Here is an 18,169-nt window from a genome sequence, read left to right as displayed (position 1 = left end):
GTCCGTCACGAGGAAGATGAGGCCCGGCAGCGGGCGCTGAGAAAGCACCTGGCCTGCTGGGGACGGTGCCAGCCGCACAGCTGGGGAGCTCATCCCTGCCCTCGGGGTCCAGGATGCCCCCGCTTGAGCGCCCAGGGCAAGGAGAGGCGGCCGCTTCCAGGCCGGCCTCGGGCTCTGCAGCCGCCCACTGGCTCCCTGCAGCTATTTGATTCTCTCTGAATTAGGCTGAGCGTTTACACTGGAAGCCTGCGTGGCGAGATATAAAATCCGTCCCAGTTCCACAATAAGGAGACTGAGCCAGCGGAGGTTGTGGAGTTGTGTGTGTGTGTGTGTGTGTGTGTGTGTGTGTGTGTATTTTAGAGTTTTTTGCCTTTTTTTTTTTAAATTGTAGTTAATGGGGCGTAATGCCTCCAGCAGGCTGCCAGCTCATTCTGGTTCAGGGGAAGCCCTGATTCAAGTATCTTGTTTTAACCCCCCCCCTTTTCTGCTTAGCCACACCACCCAGGCCAGAGATGGCCCCCAGAGACCCCCGAGGCTGTGGCAAGAGCCGGGGAGCTCATGGCTGTCCTGGCCAGGGAGGGGGCACCTAGGGTCCCTGGCGCTGGGGGCCTCCCCTCCTGTACCCCATGCTCCCCTTCTGCCCCCTCAGCATACCGTGTTTGTTCCTGCCCCACGTTCCACGGGCAGAGTGTTACCTGGGGACGCCCCTCCCAGGTGCGGGGGTCTGAGACTTGGGCGGCCGCTCTGGCCCCGGCTACTCCCTTCTGACCGCCTCTCTCTTCTGCAGACCTGCCTCCCGGATACACCTGCCCCGCGGCCGGCCCGGGCTTCTCCCTGCCCCCCGACGTGCACTCCTCTGACCTCTCGGACCCCGAAACTATGCAAGCCGCTCCCCCGGGGGCCCAGCCTGAGCTGGCCAGGACGTTCCCACCCCGGGAGCTGCACCCACACAGCCCCCAGAACCTGGGGGAGCCCGGGCTGCCCTCGGGGCCAAGGGAGCCCCCCCCGGACCTTGCCGCCACCCCCCACCCTGCTGAGCGGGGACCCCCGGGGAAGGCAGCAGACCCCAGCCCGCTGGAGGGGCTGCGAGAACTGCGGTGCGGGGCCCTCCTCGAGGGAGGGGGCCCGGAGACCACTGGCCAGGCTGATTCTACTCAGGGAGGGGCCCGTGAGGAGAGGACCACGGAGGAGCGGGGGGAGGAGGGAGAGCAAGGGCCCCCGTTGGGGAGCGGCCCCCAGGCCGGGGAGCAGCAGGCGGGGAGCCTGGATGCCCTGGGGCAGGCTGAGCCCGGCCAGCCCGAGGTGGAGGCCGAGGCCCAGGCGAAGGCTGAGCTGGAGGAGGAGGAGGAGGCCTGGGGGTCGACTCCTCACGGCAGCCAACCGCCCACTGGTCTGGATGCCCTGGTGGCAGCCACCATTGACCTGGGGGACTTGCCTGGCGTCGGCCCCCTGGACCCTCAGCCCCCCGCCGTCCCTGGGCCACCCAGCACAGCACCCCCACCCCGTAGCTCAGGGATTCATGGACTCGCCCTGCTCAGCGAGCTGGCTGACCTGGAGACGCAGCAGCAGAGGATAGAGCCGGCCCTGCAAGGTGAGCCCCAGCCCTCCGGCCGCGGGAGCTGGACCCGTGGGCACAGGCTCAGGGTCCGCCAGCCAGCCTGGGGCCCTCAGCCCTGCTCGGTTGTCCCCGCAGTATGGCTCCTGTCAGGGAACCAGAGGCAGGGGTGCCCACACCGTGTCACCCACAGCCCTGGCTGCAGGTTGGGCCGTGAGGGCCGGGCCTCATGCGCACCTGACGGTGGCGGCAGGAGGTGGCACCACTCCTGTTGCTGTGGGTATTCACGATGCCCTCGGCGCTCGGGGCTGTCACCGGTTTACACGGAGGATGCCGAGGCCCACGGGGGCCCGGGCCGGCGGTGCAGCCGGAAAAGGGTAGGAAGGACGGCGCTCTCAGCAAGCGTCTAGCACGCACGTTCCCCGGTCCCGGGCCAGAGCCCGCAGGGGGACCAGCTGGGGGCACGGTGGCCCTCGCTCCCCGGACCCCAGGGAGGTGGCACACCCACGTCCCTCCACCTCTCCAGGTTCGGGGCCGACCTGTGGGGCCAGGTGCTCCTGTGTGCCCCCTGCTCTGCCCAGAGGCCCCGTGCCGCGACGCAGGGCTGGTGCTGCCAGAGCCCGGGGCCCAGGCCTCTTCACCCTCCACTCTGCCCGTGGGGAGCCCACTGGGCTCTCCCTGCCAGAGTCCCCTCGGGGGGCACCCCTGCCAGGCATCGTGCTGCCATGGTGTTTATAGAAAGAGCCCAGCAAACCCCTTGGCTGGCCCGCTCACTTGCCATAGCGTGAAGCCCCCCACTGCCCACGGCCAGCCGTCAGCGCCGCTTGTGCCGCGTGAAGATAAGCCAAGTCCTTGTAAAGTTAACGTCCCCCAGGGCCTCTGTGTCCCTCCATTCCCATCTGACCGGAGGGGCCACCGCTGTGCCGAGGGGAGGAAGCCCGGAGCCCTTGAAAGGCAGGCCCCCCGGGAGGTGGGCCTGGCGCTCGGAGCTGTAGGGTGAGGAGGGGGTGTCCCGGGCAGGCCCTGTGCTGCTCAGACCCAAGGTGTCTGCGGCTGGCGTGAGGGCACGCTGGGCAGACGCCGGGCCCTGTGTGTGTGGCCGCCCGGTCTGTGCGTGTGAGTGCCTGCTGGACCCGTGCCCATGCACTGAATGGACGCGCGGGTAGAGACCACGTGTGTCCCGTTGTGGGCGTTGCAGCTGCGGGCTCCGGCCAGGCCCTGCTGCCACCACTGGGCCTCCCTCCACCCTCCCCTTCTGGGCCTCCCAGCCCCACCCTCTCTCTGTCCTAGTTAATTGGTGAGCACAGCTTCTCAGAGCTCTTTGCTACCAGCGCGGTGACTGCTTTGCCTGAAATTAATTAGGAAGGGAGCCTGTTTTCCAAGCAAGCAGCAGGACTTGCAGAGGGAGAAGGCAGGGGACAGGCTGGGTCGCAGAGCAGAGAGGGAGGGGTACAGATCCCAGAGGAGACCCCTGAGGTCCCCCGCTCCTCCCCTCGGGCAGAGCTGCTGAAAGGCCAGGTAGGGGCCCCTGGGAAGTGGGGGTGCGGAGGTCCCCTGATTCAGGAAGGCAGTGTGGCCCCCGGCTCGCACAGCTGGGCCCTGTGAAGCTGGGGCTCAGGCCCCACCCTCGCTAACGTGGGTGTCCAGAGCCCTCGCAGCCCCCACCAGTAGGACTTGGCCACAGGCGGCTGCTTTTCCCCCACCTGGGCTCAGGTCCAGGGAGGGAGCTCGGTGGATGGGCTGCCCAGCCCCCAGCCCTCCATCCCAGGGGGCAGGATTCAGAACCCAGACGGAGCCTGGGGCGGGTGGAGTTGGACACTTGTGCTGTCTGGCCCAGGTGGTGGGGCCTGTCTGCAGGGGCCCATCCCTGAGCACCCAGAATGCCCCCTGGGTATTGGGAAGGGCCCCCGGGGGGCGTGGTACCCACGGGGCTTGCATCCACCTGGGAATTTTAGAAAGCCCAGGCCCTGTCCCTTCTGGATTGTGGCTGCCCTTCTTTCCTAAGTGACCCTGAACCCAGGTTAATAAGCCGAATCAAGATCCCACCGCGCCCACAGACCCCCCCCCCGACACACACCTGTGCCTCTACCACCTCCCAGCCCTGCAGCCTCCACAGACCCGGCTGATGGGGGAATCCGAGCCTGGCTCTTCCCTGTGCCTCGGAGCCCCCGACCTGCCTGGGCAGCCCAGCCCCGCGCCTCTCCTGGCACAGGGCTTAGAGGCCTCTCCAAGGCTTGGAGGGTGCTTGTTTTCTGCGCCCACGGCCCCCTGAGCCAGAGAGCAAGACAGGGTGTCTTTTGGAGCCCAGAGAAGAGCCCAACCCCACCCCTATGTCCCTGAGCCCACTGTCCCCCCAAAGTCCACCTTCAGACTGCTGTCTCGGTGGGCTTCGCCTGCGGAGTCAAGGGGGGTCAGGAGGAAGGATGGAGTGTGGGGGCAGGGAGGAACAGAGGGGCTTCCCAGCAGTCACAGCGACCCCAAGCAACGGAGACACTCTGTGGAACTTACAGCTGAAATGGGGGCTTGCCCCAGCTGGGACTGGGGAGGGGGAAGCCCCCCTTGGCCCCTCCCCCGCTTCCCCACTGTGGCCGTGACCCAGCACTGCATCCAGAGGCTCGGTCCCCACATCCACCTGCGCTCTGTCCCGTGACTGAGCGCAGGTCACCCTGACGCATCGAGGCAGTACCTGGGCCGCTCCCCCTCTTGCAGTTGGGCGGGACTTCGAAATGGTGTGATAACCCCCCATCCCTCTTCAAACAGTGGATTCCTTCATTTATATCATTGTGACTTGTGGGTTTTTAGTCCCTTCAATTATTTCAAATCTGTCACTGTCACTGTTCAATTTAGTGATTGCATTGGCTGGGGTTTGGTCCCTCCAGCTGCCTCGTGTGCGAGCTGACTGTCCCCGTCACTCTCTGAGCTCTGCCTGTGTTCTGAACCTCCTCCCCCCACCCCCAGAATCATCCATTTCTTCAAGAAACCCAGGAGTTCCCATCATGGCTCAGTGGTTAACAAATCTGACTAGGAACCATGGGGTTGCAGGTTCAATCCCTGGCCTCGCTCAGTGGGTTAAAGGTCCGGCGTTGCCATGAGCTGTGGTGTAGGTCACAGACACAGCTTGGATCCCACATGGCTGTGGCTGTGGTGTAGGCCGGCGGCTACAGCTCCAATTAGACCCCTAGCCTGGGAATCTCCGGAGCCGTGGGTGCAGTCCTGGAAAAAGACCAAAAAAAAAAAAAAACCAAAGAAACCCGATTCCTTGCCTTAAAGATATTAGAAGCCAGATTTGGGGGGCTGAGTGTGCCCATGGCTACCGGGGTGCTGCTGCTCCCAGGTCCTCGTAGAGGGCAGAGCTGGCCGTATGTTCTGGAAATCACAACTGCCCGCCGATGCCTCGGGCGCTCGGCACCCTGTCCGACCCCTCAGGGCTCATCCCGGCTGGCTCCCCTCCCCCGCTGCAGTCTCTCATGGGATCGGCCGCGGGTGCGTGCTGACCCCCACTTCTGCCCCCAGCCCCTCCCCGGGGGGTTGCGCTGGGTCCCAAGCCTTTCCCCTGACGGACGCTGCCCTCCGCTGGCTCCGCCGCCACCCCGTGCTGCGCCAGCTCCGCTCCCATTGGGGCTGTGACATTCTGGTTTTCACGCATTTGGAAGAGGACAGACACGCAGGGCCATTTCTGTTAGAAGCGTAACAGGCCGCATGCCTTAAGGAAACGGTCTGGGCACTGTCCCGAGGGCTGGGGCCCCCCAACGGGGCCGGCTCGCGGGAGCCGAGGGCGACCCCTGCAGCCTCTCCCTAGTCCTCAGCCTGCGTCTGCGAGCAGGCTGGTGTCGGGAGCCTCTGCGAGGCACAGCGTGTGGCCTCCCCGCTGCAGACACACTGACCCTCGTGTCCCCCGCAGAGGAGGAGGACGTGCTGGCCTTCAACCTGCAGCGCCTCGCCACGCTGGCCTCAGCCTGGTCCCTGGTGGAGGCCGCTGGCCTGGACAGCCCCGCCTCCTCGAACCAGCCCCCCGCCGCCGACCCCTGCAGGGCGCCCGCGCTCACCCCCCGCATGCAGATCCTGCAGCGCAAGGACACCTGGACCCCCAAGACCAAGCCTGTGAGTGGGGAGCCCTGGCCGCCCCATCGCCCAGTGTCATGACATGGGGCGGGGGGTGGGGGGCTCCCGGTGTGTGGGCGGCCACCCACCTGCCTCCTCCTGGGCCCCGCCTGGGCTCACAGGCCACCGTGCCCCTTGCCCCTAGGTGTGCCCACTGAAGGCTGCCATTGACCGGCTGGACACACAGGAGGTGGAGATGCGTGTCCAGCTGGCGGAGCTGCAGAGGCGCTACAAGGAGAAGCAGCGGGAGCTGGCGCGGCTGCAGCGCAGGCATGACCATGAGTATGGCCCAGGCTGGCAGAGGGTGGGAGGGTTGGGGCGCAGCTGGGGAGACGCCCTGGCTTCAGGCCCTGGGGCTTCGGGGGGCACAGCCCGGCCCTGGGCCACCACCTCAGGGGCAGGGATCAACCTGCAAGTGCTGGGCTGAGCGGGGATCTGGGAGGCCCCAGAGGCGGCGGGAGGATGAGGCGTTCACCCAGCAGAAGCATTAAGGGGGTGGGGGGGGTCCTCGGGGGTAGTGGGGCCAAGGGTGAGGGGACTGGGCGGCCAGGGCAGGAGTGGCGGTTTGGGGAGCAAAAGGAAGCCCTAAAGTTGCGGTGGCAGAGGTGGGAGCTCCCCTGACTGCTGTGTGCTGGAGCTGAGACGCAGGGCTGGGGGCGGTGGGGCCAGGCCAAGACTTGGGAGGGTCTGCCCCCCCACCCCACAGCCCCCGAGGGCAGTGCCCTCTGCTGGACCCCTATCAGGGAGCCGGGCCGGGTGTCCACTTCTGACCACCCCTCCCGTGGCTCCCAGGAGAGATGAGAGCTCTCGGAGCCCCGCCAGGCGGGGGCCCGGCCGGCCGAGGAAGCGGAAGTACTCCAGCTTGCTGCCTGCCCTGCGCCCCGGCGACGGCAAGAAAGTCAAGTGAGTCCGGGGTGGTGTGGGGGCCCCCACAGGGTGCCTGGGGCTGGGGGTCACGCGGCGGGGCTGGCCCAGGTGCCGTCGAGGCCCGGGCAGTGAGGGCCAGGCTGCTGGGCGGGCCCCCCTCACAGCTTCTCCTAAAGACCCAGCACTCCCCCGCCCCAGGACCAGCAGTGGTGAGCGGGTGAGCGGGTGAGCTCCCGGGGCCCCCGAGCTCAGTGTGGACCAGCCCTGCCCCCGGGCCTGGAGCGTGGCCACACCAGCTCCGCACACCTGGCCGGGGCCGGGGCCTCCCCCCTGCTCGGCCTCCGCCCGGCCCCTCGAGTGCGAGGCGGCGTTGCGTAAAAGCCTCTTTATCTGCACTGTATAGAGTCGTTGGTCACGCTGCGGTGCGGCTCACGGCTGCCGGCCCGCGGTTATTATCCATTACCCGCCCGGCGCCGTCGTCGGCGCACTCCCGGGCCTGGTGTAATTGTCCTTCTCGGCTACAAATTGCCTCTCCCGGCAGGCCCATTTGCATAAATCCTCGAGCTTCTCCAAACACGATTGGCGCGGCATGTGTGCACTGCATCAATCCTGATGATTTGGTAATAATAGTTAAATCGGCACTAAATGGTTCCTTCAATTAAGACAGAGGCAAAAAATTAATCTCAGGGCTTTATGTCACAAAACATTAGCAAATGCGGAGAAGGTTACAGGGAGGGGAGCGCGTCGCGCGCCTGTGGGCGGGGGAGGGGATAGGCCATATGGCGGGGGCGGGGGGGGGGGCCCACCCAGGTGCCACGGGGCAGGAGCTCCAGGGGGCTCCCTTTGAGGACCAGCCAGCACGGTGGGGGCTGCTGGCTGAGGCCAGGGCCCGTCCAGGGGTCCTGTTGGGGAGCCCCTGGCAAGACTGCCCCATGCTTCTCTCAAACCTGCCTGGTACCAAGCCCCCGCCAAGCCCGGAAGCTGGGCCCTGTGTTTGCATCGCGGCCGTGTTCTCCCTGGCTGGGCCGGGAAGGAAACCGAGCCCGGGGCCCTTTCTTCCCAAGGGTCGTGGCACCCTCTCCCCACCTCAGGCTCCACCTCACGCTTCATCCCGCCGCGGGGCCCCCACCCCACGGAGGCTGCCGACGGCTGGACCCCGGCAGCAAGCGGGAGGGCTGAGGCCTGCCGGCCAAGCATGGCTGCAGGCCGGCTTCCCACCAGCCCTCTCTGGGCAGGAAGGTAAAATGTACGGTCCGGCCCTTCAAGGCCAGAGCGCTCAGCCTCCACCTGGGACTCGTTTCCATCCACGCTGTGTGGGTGAGGAGGGGGCAGGTGAGAGGCCCAGCCCCCAGCCACGCTTGCAGCCTCACACCACTGGGGCACAGGGAACCCGCTCAGCGTCAGCAGCTTCGTGGCCCTGTCTATGAGCTGGGTGATGGGTACAGAGTCCCTCCCTTGAGGGCAGAGGACAGAGCCCTGGGGGAGGTCTGGGCCCAGCAGCAGGGGTCTCTGGGGGCTGGAAGGCAGAGCCTAGGCATGAGTCTCTCTGGCCACCGTTCCCCTCATTCTCTCCCAGGCAGCGGCAGAGATGCTGGGGGTGGACCCTGTTCCCAGGAGCGTCTCCCGACGCCCTCTTTGCTCCAAACTGCTGCAGCCACGGACCCTTGCTCCCCTAAAGGCCAGCCTAGCAGAGGGGCACCATTAAAAGCACCCCCGTTTTCCAAGCAGAAAGACTGAGGCCACAGCCCAGGCCACTCAGTTGCTCAGCTGGCTGCAGAGCCCTGGCTCCTGAGCACCGGGCTGCCTCTTCCCAGGCAGTGGGCAGAGGGGGCTGGCAGGGCAGCGGGTGCGTGGGGGCCCAGCACTGGCTCTGCCTGCTCGGAGGAGCCTGGCCGGGACAGAAGCGGGGGCCCTCGGGGCGGCACATGGGTTTTCCAGATGTGCAGCTGCCCTACCCTCCCAGACCCCTGGCCGCCATCACAAGGGCTATTAGGGGGACAAGGCCCGGGCGCCAAGGGTGCCTGCGTCTGGCCCGTGCCCACCTACCCCCATGCTCCCAGGGCAGTGCGGTCCAGCCTCAGCCTGCTGTGCGCCGAGCTGCGGGGCGGCGATGACGAGCCATCAAAGAAGCGAGGCCGGCTGGAGAAGGGTGCCTACGTGGGCCTGCAGCCCGCCTCTGCGGTGAGTCCCACTGCAGCCTGGCCCTCAGGCCCTGGTGCAGGGTGGCAGACGGACAGGACAGGCAGCAGGCCGTGGACACCCCACCCCTCCCCACCCCGCCTCCATCCTGGGCTCCTGGGAGGGACAGGGGAGAGGTGGGTCTGAGTCTGTTGTCACTTTGTGTCAGACCAGGAGGCTGGGCCTGTCCAGGACCCACACAGACACTTGGTTGGGCCTTAGGTCTCCCTCCCCTGAGCCGGAGCTGGCTGGGCCGTCTAGGGAGGCTGCGAAGTGGGGGACAGGACAGGCCCAAGTGAAGGCTGCCGTGGGCAGGCCCTGTGCCCCGGAGCCAGGCTGCCGCTCAGCCCCTTTGGAGGGCAAGGCCGGGCAGGTGCCACCTCCCAAGCCCAGCTCTGGTGGAGGCGGCTGAAGGCCGAAGGCGGTGGTGCAGAGCGGGGACCCTCGGTGAGTGCAGCCTCCCCCTGCGTGTTCACAGGAGAAAGTTCGGTGCAAGAAGAGCAGCAGTCAGGGTGACCTGGCATCCGCAGTGGCCCACAAGGTGGCCCAGCTGAAGCCAAAGGTCAAGACCAAGGGACTGCCCGCGGGCCTCAGCCCCTTCAGGCGGAAGGAGGCCACCCCAGGGGGTCGCATCCGGAAGAAGCTGTCTCGAGCCAAGAGCGCCAAGGTGACCGGGGCAGCCCGGCACCCACAACCAGACGGTGGCATTGGCAGCAGGGAGACGCCTAAGTTCCCGGCCCAGCCAGCAGCGGCCACGGCACGCCAGGCAGGCAAGTTACCAGAGCCAGGACCTCCAAGGCCGCTGGGGCTGGAGGAGTGGGTGGGCAGGGGCCGGGACAGCCACCGGAGCCCGGTCAGGGCGTGTGGGCTGTGCCGGACCAAGGAGAACCCCTCGCTGGCCTGGGCTGAGTTCTCTGGGCCCCACTTCCACATGGGGGGGGGGGGTGGCCACAGGGAGGAAAAGGCTGCTGGATGCATCCTGGGGCTATTTTTAGCTCTCCTGCCTGCTCCAGCCCGCCTTCCTGCAGTGTCCGGCGGGGCTGGCCCGGTGGGGTTATCTGGCCCCCAGCAAATGCACATTTCCAGAAACCGGAGCCTGGAAAAATAGAGGCTTCCTCCCTGCCACCCCCCTGCCCCAGGGCTCTCCCGAGAAAGAACAAAGGGAGGGAAGAGGAAGCAGGAAGCAGCCGGGCATCTGGCAGGAGGATAAGGGGGAAGGGGCTGCCCTGGGGAGCGGACCCCAGCCCTGCGCACCCCACGGGGCACGAGGAAGGAAAGCCGAGGCAGAGGAGGAGGGCCCGAGAGGCCCGCCCCTCCCCCACCCCAGACCGAACCCCTGCGCCCGGGCACCTGGCCCAGGTGCCGGCCCCGGAGCGGCCCCGGGATGCCAGCGCCGCCTCCACGCGGCCCCCAGCAGAGCCACACGCCGCACGGAGTCACCTGGCCTGCCTTCCTCCCCAGGCAGCGGCTCGGACAGTGACAATTGTGAGGGTCTGTTGGAGGCAGAGGCACCCCCGAAGGAGCCTGGGCTGGCGCTGCACGCTGGGGCCCGCGTGGCCGTGCTGGCGCCCTCACCCTCCTCCGTGGTCAAGATGGAGGCCAACCAGAAGGCCAAGAAGAAGAAGGAGAGGCAGGGCTTGCTAGGTACCCACGGGCGAGGGGCCGGGGTAGGCCTGGCCGGTGGGGGCCCCGGCGGGCAGCCGGGCCCCTGCAACCGCCTCCCTCCCTCCCACAGGGGCCTGCCGCCTGTCCAGCCCTGAGGGGGAGGTCAAGGTCAAGCGGAGGACGGTGAAGGCCAAGGTGGGCAGCAAGCTGGAGCGGGCCCCAGGGCACAGGCCCCCAGGCGGGCCCAGCAAGAAGAAAACCAAGAGCAAGGCCAAGGGCAGCCTGCGGGCAGAGCCGGGGGCCACGCCCGGCAGGGACACCCTCGGCAGCCCCTCCCGGGCCTTCACCTGCCACGCGGAGGGCAGCAGGCTGGCCAGCGAGCGCCTCAAGAGGGCCACCCGCAAGAGCACGGTGCTGCAGCCAGGGCTGCGGGTGAGGGCCAGCGGGCCCCAGCGGGGTGGGCGCCAGGCACCCCTGTCCGCTTGCCACACCGAGTCACACCCTGGGACTCCACGTTCAGGGTCACTCCGGGTCAGCCTGAGTGGCACCCTGGGCAGCCCGCGGGCAGGGAGGCTGGTGCCACCCTCACCTCAGGCTTTCCCCTCCCGCAGCGGAAGAACGGGGCCCTGTCCATCGCCCTGTCACCCCGCAACGCCAAGGCCATCCTGGGGAGAGGCAGGAAGGCGGGCAAGGTGAAAGCCAAGGCCGGCGCCAAACAGGTAGCTAGCTAGCATCCCCGGCCCGACCTCAGGGCCCAGTCGACCCTGACCCCCCCCCCCCCCCCGCACCCCCCCATCCCCCACCCCCGAGGGAGCTGACCCCTCTGGCCCCCCAGGGCAAGGGCCAGGCGGTGAGCCGGCTGCTGGAGAGCTTCGCGGTGGAGGACGACTTTGCCTTCGAGGACAGCAGCAGCCTCTCGGAGGACGAGGAGGAGGCCAGAGGCCCCCTGAGCGCCGAGCAGAGCGCTGCCCTGGGTGAGCGGCGCGACGGGGAGGCTCCGCTCTGGGGCAGCGGAGGGCGGGCAGGGGCGGGGCCGGCCCGGAGCTCACCCCCCGCCCCCGCCGCGTGTCCCCAGCGCGTTCGTGCACCATCCACAAGGAGGACCTGCAGGACGGGCTGCCGGTGCTCATCCCCAAGGAGGACAGCCTGCTGTACGCGGGCAGCGTCAGGACCCTGCAGCCCCCCGACATGTGAGGCCCGGGAAGGGGACCGGCCGCGGCCGGGAAGGGCGGCGCGGGGCGGGGAGGGGGACGGACCCGCGGGCCCCGACCCACGCTCCCTGCCCTCCCCCTCCCTCAGCTACAGCATCGTCATCGAGGGCGAGAGAGGCAACCGGCAGAGGATCTACTCGCTGGAGCAGCTGCTGCAGGAGGCGGTGAGGGCGCCGCCCAGGGAGGGGGCGGGGCTGCACAAGCCCCTCCCAGGCGCCCCCGGGCCAGCCCCGCCCTCTCACGGCCGCCGCCCCTCCTGTCTCTGCAGGTGCTCGACGTCCGGCCGCAATCCAGCAGGTACCTCCCGCCCGGCACGAGGGTCTGCGCCTACTGGAGCCAGAAGTCCCGCTGCCTGTATCCAGGCAACGTGGTGCGAGGTACACCCCCCTCAAGCCCCCACCTCCCTCCCCCCCCCCCTCCACCCCGCAAGGCCAGCGGCCCCTCCCCCCGGGGAACGCTGCAGACTGCAGGGTCCCCTCCGAGATCCCCAGAGGGCCCGGAAGGGCCTCCCACCGGCCCTGCTTCCCCCGCAGAGCGCAGAGCCGGTCAGACAGAGCAAATGATAAGGTCAGCTCCCTGGTCGCCAGGAAAAGGCGAGAGAGGTACCTGGGCGGGGGACAGGGAGCGCCTCTGGCCGTCCTGAAGGCCTAGCAGAGAGGGGGACCCAGAGCCCCAGACCTGGCGGTTTGAACTGGTCACCTGGGCACAGCTCTCTGGGGGAGAATCCTTCTGCCCCACCCCCGGCAGCGGATGTGGGGACCCTGCGGTCTGATGGGTCTGCAGGCAGGAGGCCTCGGGCCACCGCATGTGTTTTCACACTGTGTGCACCGGGGGAGGTCGGGGGCCCCCCGCCCTGTGTGGGTGCCCTGGGATGGGGGTGATGGATGGCCGTAATATTGCCGCTCCAGCCGTGCTGCGGGAGGCGGAGGCGAGGCGAGCTGCTCACGGCTGCCATGGCAGCTCAAGGTCAGATGTGATCAGGGAGCAGAATGTCCCAGAGTCATTTGTCAGGCGCTCTGGAGCCCGTCCTGTCATCCTCCCGCCCCGGCCTCCGGGGAGAAGCCCGTGGGCCTGAGCGGAGGACCGCGTGCTCAGGTGGGCCCTGTCCCCAGGAGCCTCCAGTGACGAGGAGGAGGACCTGGACTCCGTGGTGGTGGAGTTTGACGACGGGGACACCGGCCACATCGCCGTCTCCAATATCCGACTACTGCCTCCGGACTTCAAGATCCAGTGTGAGCCCCAGGGCCCTCCAGGGTCAGCCGCTGTGGCTGGAGTTGGGCTGGGCGCCCCCCCCCCCGGGCCCAGAGAGTCTCTTAAGGAGGGGAGCGAGGGGAGGCTGTCCCCCTGGCGGCACAGCGCTGAGGCCGCTGGTCCGCTCCGCAGGCACAGAGCCCTCGCCAGCCCTGCTGGTGTCCAGCAGCTGCCGGAGGACCAAGAAAGCGTCCTGTGAGGCACCCCCGCCCAGTGAGACCACAGCCCCCAGCCTGTCTCCCAAGGCACACGACGGCCCCGAAGCCTCGAAGCCTCCCGGGAAGAAATCCGTGGGCAAAGACAAAGCCGGTACTCCCTGGGCCGCCGGGACCTCGGCTGGGGAAGCACCCCCGGGGGTGGGGGGCCCAGGAGGGGCCGGGCAGGTGGTGCCTCTGACTCCACCTGGCCCCTCCCCAGGCAAAGCGGAGCTCCTGGGCGCCAGCACCAAGCCCCCCACGGGGGCCTCGGACCACTTCCTGGGCCGTCGTGGCAGCCCGCTGCTGAGCTGGTCCACGGTAGCGCAGACCAAGCGGAAGGTGGCCGCGGCGGGCGGCAAGGGGCCTGGCTCGCTGCAAAACCTCTTCCAGCTCAACGGCAGCGCCAAGAAGCTGCGGGCCCGCGAGGCGCTGTTCCCCGTGCACAGCGTGGCCGCGCCGGTGTTTGGCAATGGCTTTCGCGCCGACTCCTTCAGCAGCCTGGCCAGCTCCTACACGCCCTTCGTCAGTGGGGCTGGACCCGGCCTGCCCGGGGGCGCCCACAAGCTGCTGCGGGCCAAGAAGGCCGAGCGGGCAGAGGCTGAGAAGGGCGGGCGGCGGAGGGTGGGCGGCGAGTTTCTGGTCAAACTGGACCACGAGGGCGTGACCTCCCCCAAGAGCAAGAACTGCAAGGCGCTGCACGCAGGCGACAAGGACGCAGGGCCCAGGCCGGGGCGGCCCCTGCCCAGCCCTGGCTACGGGCACCCAGTCCTCGTGGGCAAGGACAGGAAGGGGCGGGCGCCCGTCCACCCGCTGCCCATGGGACTGGCACTGCGCAAGTTCGCGGGCCAGGCCGAGTACCCGCTGCCCTGCGACAGTGACTGCCACAGCTCCTACTCGGACGAGGAGGAGGACGGCCCCAGCCTGGCCCCCGGCGTGCCCTCCGGCTTCCTCGCCCGCCTGTCCGTGTCCTCCTCCTCCTCGGGCTCGTCCACCTCCTCCTCCTCCGGCTCCCTGTCCACCTCCAGCCTCTGCTCCTCGGATGACGAGGGCTCCTCCTACAGCTCGGACGAGGAGGACCCGGCCCTGCTGCTGCAGACCTGCCTCACCCACCCCGTGCCCGCCCTCCTGGCCCAGCCTGAGGCCCTGCGCTCCAAGGGGGGCGGCCCGCACGCACACGCCCAGCGCTGCTTCCTGTCCAGGACGGCAGGGGCCGGCGGGGGCGCGGGCGCGGGCCCCAGCGGCAGCAGACCCAGGCTCAAGCGCAAGGAGGCCCTGAGCTTCTCCAAAGCCAAAGAGCTGTCCCGGAGGCAGCGGCTGCCCTCCGTGGAAAACCGGCCAAAGATCTCCGCCTTCCTGCCTGCCCGGCAGCTCTGGAAGTGGTCGGGGAGCCCCACACAGGTAGGCGGGCCCGGGGCGCCCCCACGGCGCGTGCCGTGGTCCTCCTTGGCGGTCTCGTGCCCAGCGCCATTCCCATCCCTTGAACGGCCCTCGGGCGTGGCGAGGGCCTCGGGGGCTCCGCTGCACCGCCCCAACCCTCGTGGCTGGACGTGCGTTTGGGCGCGGTTTCGTCCTTGGAGACCAGGCCGCCGTGGACTCTCGCGAGCCTGCTTCCTCTGCTCCCAGATGCAGTGTTTGTTCGCGGGCCTTCGGTCTTGCTGTCAGGATGGGGGGTGGCGGCGGGGGGGGGGGGGGGAACGGGCGGGGCCAGCCCCGTCCCGCGTCTGCAGCCAGCCGCCCACGTCCCGCCCTGTCCCCGAGGCCCCCCCGGGCCCTCACCGCGCTCTGGCCCCGGCTGTCTCCGCAGCGGCGCGGCATGAAGGGGAAGGCCCGGAAGTTGTTCTACAAGGCCATCGTCCGGGGCAAGGAGACGCTGCGCATCGGGGACTGCGCCGTCTTCCTGTCGGCCGGGCGGCCCAACCTGCCCTACATCGGCCGCATCGAGAGCATGTGGGAGTCGTGGGGCAGCAACATGGTGGTGAAGGTCAAGTGGTTCTACCACCCGGAGGAGACCAGGCTGGGCAAGCGGCACAGCGACGGGAAGGTGGGCCCGGGGGCAGGGCGCGGGGTGCGGCAGCCGCAGGCACCTGCAGTCTAAGGACACCCCACCCCCCAGGTCCCTCCCTGGCCGTGCCCCCGTGGCTCTCCGGGAAGTGAGTGACCGTTTCACCCAAGGGTGGGGGGTCTGCAACCCAAGGCAGCGAGAAGCACCAAACAGGCCGGGTCCTCGGCACCCCCACCCCCGAGCCCTCAGGTCCCTCCCTCCCTGTGTCAACCCACCCAAGACAGAAGCGCCCCCCCCCCCCGCCCCGTACCCTTCCCGCTGTCCCTTGGGAACCGTGTTTGCAGACGGTACAGAAACAAGTGTTTCTCCCCCTCTGCCAGCCCCGCCGGGGACCTGGGCACAGACCCCCTGGGCACACCGTGTAAATGAAAGCGTAGCCAAGGGAGCCTTCCAGAACCGAGGGTCCTGTAGGGTGGGGCGTGCCGGGTGCCGGCTGAGGCCGGACCCAACCCCGAGCACCCCACCCCCACCCCCCAGAATGCGCTGTACCAGTCCTGCCACGAGGACGAGAACGACGTGCAGACCATCTCCCACAAGTGCCAGGTCGTGGGGCGCGAGCAGTACGAGCAGATGACGCGGAGCCGCAAGTACCAGGACCGGAGGGACCTCTACTACCTGGCAGGCACCTACGACCCCACCACTGGGCGCCTGGTGACGGCCGACGGCGTGCCCATCCTGTGCTGAGCCCCGGGCCGGACTGGCCTGCCGACCCGAGGCCAGGCGGTGCCTGGTGCAAGCGGGGGCCCGCCCGCCCCTCGTTGGGGGGCGGCTCTGAGCCAATATGCAAACCCACCGAGGCAAGATCCAGGCTTTTTATGATTTTCCCTGGAACGAGAGAGAGCTCCTGGGCGTCCGAACCCAGCCCCACACGTCTGCGGCAGAGGGTCCGCTGCGCCCCTCGGGGGACCGGCCGGCCCTCGCCGTTCTCCCGCCGGCAGTTCACGAGCGCGTAGAATCCAAGCCATATTTTCCCTAGTACCTCCCACTGTCTCCCACCAGGGAAAGCAGAAATCAGGTGTGTCGTCTATTTATTTCTCTCTGTAAATATTGTATTTCTGCGGGGAAGTTTTATGGAAAAACGTGGAAAAGGATTTTGTTTTCCCCACACGCGTGACAAGGCTGTGCGTGGGTGCGTGCGTGCATGCGTGCGTGGGTGCCTGTGTGTGTGTGTGTGTGTGTGTGTTTAGAGACTTTTGTTTCATTCGGAGGAGGTTTTCTTTGAAAATGCACTGTTTTCCTCAGCCTAGCTGAGTTCCAGCTGGGGCGTCTGTGACGACAGAGGCAGCTGGGATGGGGGGCGCACAGGAGGGGGCGGACAGGACCCTGGGGTGCACCCGCCGATCTTTTGGGGGGACTGTCGAACAGGGGGAGCCACACGCGCGTTGATTTCCTTATACTTCATTTCCCGGGAAGAGGGCAGCGAGGGGCAGCTCCGACGGTGAGGACCCCGCGGAGAGAGCAGGGACCCCGGAGCAGGGCCCCAGCCCGAGGGGGTGACAGCAGCCATATGTATCTTACCTCTGTTTAAAACGAAACAAAAATGAACAAATGCTATTTTAAAACTCTCCGTATGAAGAAGTGATGTTTTGATTTTATTTCCCGAATGTCCCCAGTTTCTTTCGATGTTCGTGTCAGTGGCCCGCTGGTCCGGCCTCCACTCAGAGCAGGGAGGGACGTGGCCCCCGCCAGCTCATGGGGACGTGCCGGGCAGGACCCGACTGCCTGGCGGGCTGGCGCTTGGGGCACAGAGCGGTGTTCCTCCTGCCCACAGCCCAGCCTCGCATGCGGGGAGCACCCCTGGGGGACTGTTCACCCCTCTGCCCAGCGACCTGGCTGTCGGGCAGGTGTCCCAGACTGCCAGCGCCCCCCAGAAACCCCAGAGAGCTAGTCCCCCCTTCACTTCTCCTGAGGCCAAGAGGAACAGGCAGGGCAAGCCAGACCCAAGGCCCAACAGCCCTCGTCCCCAGCACGCACTGAGGCTCCCGGGGCCCACTGGGAGCCCCAGGAGAGCACCCCAAGTTAGCCTCTGCTCCCTAGGACGAGCTCTCGTGTGACCCACAGACACAGCCCAGGTACCCAGAAAGGAAGGGATGTCGCTGGCTGCCCAGCCCCCTCTTTTTTCTAACCAGGAAACCACCCGCCCCTCCCCGGCTCCTGGCCGCTCCCCGCAGGAAGGACAGGGCCCGCGGGGGAGGGGGGGCGTCCCCGGCACCCCAGCTCCCTCTCCCAGCCCAGCTCTCGCCTTTGTGCAATACTTCATTCCTGGTGGTCGTCCCGGAGACGGCGGCCGAGGTTCTCCGCTGGGGAGGCAGAAAGACTCCACAGAGGAGAGGCAGCCAGTGCCAAGGCGCGGGGGGGACGCCCAGCCGTGGAAAGCAGCACCCAAGGCTCCGATCACCCCCAGCCGCGAGGCGGGAGCCAAGGAACAGGCTGCCTTTTCCGGGTTCTCTGCCGCCGGCTGGTCCTCTTCCCTCCTCCGCGGAATTCTGCCCTTTGCTTTCCTCCTCCTGGCCTCGCCGCGTGTGTGCAGACCGCCTGGCCCCCCAGCCGTGGTTAAACCTGGCAGAAAGCACGACTCTTGTACATGTGTAAACTAAGAGGGTGGTTGAAGTTTTTTCAATGTAAACACTAAAAAACAAACACAAAAAAACAAAGGTTTTATGAACAGCAAACTCTATATGTAAAGGCCTTTGGTATTAAATTTTTTATTGATAACTTGCTCAAGAATAAATCTATGACCGATTGTACAGGTTTTCGGTGGTCCCGGAACCCTAACTGCACCCCGGTGTGTGTGTGCGCGCGTGTCCCACGGGGATTCCCCAGGGACCCCAGAGGCCGGGGTCTCAGCCAACGGGAGACTGGGGTGTCTGGGCCGGGCCTCCCCTCGCGGCAGCCAAGCGAAGCCCCCGGGCGCTGGGCCCCGGGCAGCCAGAAAGGCTCTGCAGTGGCTTTGGCCTTCGTGAGCCTCCAGGACGAGCCTCCCTTTCTTTGCACAGCTCCCCGGAGGTGGATCAGACACCCAGCCCGAGTCAGTCCCCGGGGCCCGTCGGGGGGACGGGAGAGGGTCACCCCCCCACAGAACGCGCCACTCATTCCGTGCGCCGCCGAGGCAAGCGGAGCGATGGCACGGGGCGGGGAGGGG

General features: G+C 67.6%; 1 protein-coding gene across 3 annotated transcripts in view; it reads left to right on the top strand.

Annotated features, from left to right (window-relative positions):
* BAHCC1 (BAH domain and coiled-coil containing 1) overlaps positions 1 to 17,746 on the top strand; it is a 56,785-nt gene extending 39,039 nt beyond the window's left edge. For 2 of the 3 annotated variants that reach the window (XM_047758996.1, XM_047758995.1), the window contains exons 10-27: positions 788 to 1,591; positions 5,457 to 5,656; positions 5,802 to 5,938; positions 6,449 to 6,559; positions 8,584 to 8,704; positions 9,180 to 9,471; positions 10,163 to 10,345; positions 10,437 to 10,738; positions 10,918 to 11,025; positions 11,142 to 11,280; positions 11,382 to 11,496; positions 11,606 to 11,681; positions 11,786 to 11,894; positions 12,630 to 12,749; positions 12,901 to 13,077; positions 13,186 to 14,363; positions 14,770 to 15,006; positions 15,505 to 17,746. In XM_047758996.1, coding sequence (XP_047614952.1) covers positions 788 to 1,591; positions 5,457 to 5,656; positions 5,802 to 5,938; positions 6,449 to 6,559; positions 8,584 to 8,704; positions 9,180 to 9,471; positions 10,163 to 10,345; positions 10,437 to 10,738; positions 10,918 to 11,025; positions 11,142 to 11,280; positions 11,382 to 11,496; positions 11,606 to 11,681; positions 11,786 to 11,894; positions 12,630 to 12,749; positions 12,901 to 13,077; positions 13,186 to 14,363; positions 14,770 to 15,006; positions 15,505 to 15,711 — 4,616 coding nt within the window. In that variant the 3' untranslated portion in view covers positions 15,712 to 17,746. The remainder of the gene's footprint in view (positions 1 to 787; positions 1,592 to 5,456; positions 5,657 to 5,801; positions 5,939 to 6,448; positions 6,560 to 8,583; positions 8,705 to 9,179; positions 9,472 to 10,162; positions 10,346 to 10,436; positions 10,739 to 10,917; positions 11,026 to 11,141; positions 11,281 to 11,381; positions 11,497 to 11,605; positions 11,682 to 11,785; positions 11,895 to 12,629; positions 12,750 to 12,900; positions 13,078 to 13,185; positions 14,364 to 14,769; positions 15,007 to 15,504) is intronic. The other variant, XM_047758997.1, reaches the window with a different exon arrangement.
* Positions 17,747 to 18,169: the final 423 nt, after the last annotated feature.

This window comes from Phacochoerus africanus, chromosome 14 (assembly GCF_016906955.1).
Source record: "Phacochoerus africanus isolate WHEZ1 chromosome 14, ROS_Pafr_v1, whole genome shotgun sequence".
NCBI classification, from domain to species: Eukaryota; Metazoa; Chordata; class Mammalia; order Artiodactyla; family Suidae; genus Phacochoerus; species Phacochoerus africanus.
Note: the sequence above shows the minus strand (reverse complement) of the source record. Positions and strands in the feature narration are given on the sequence as shown.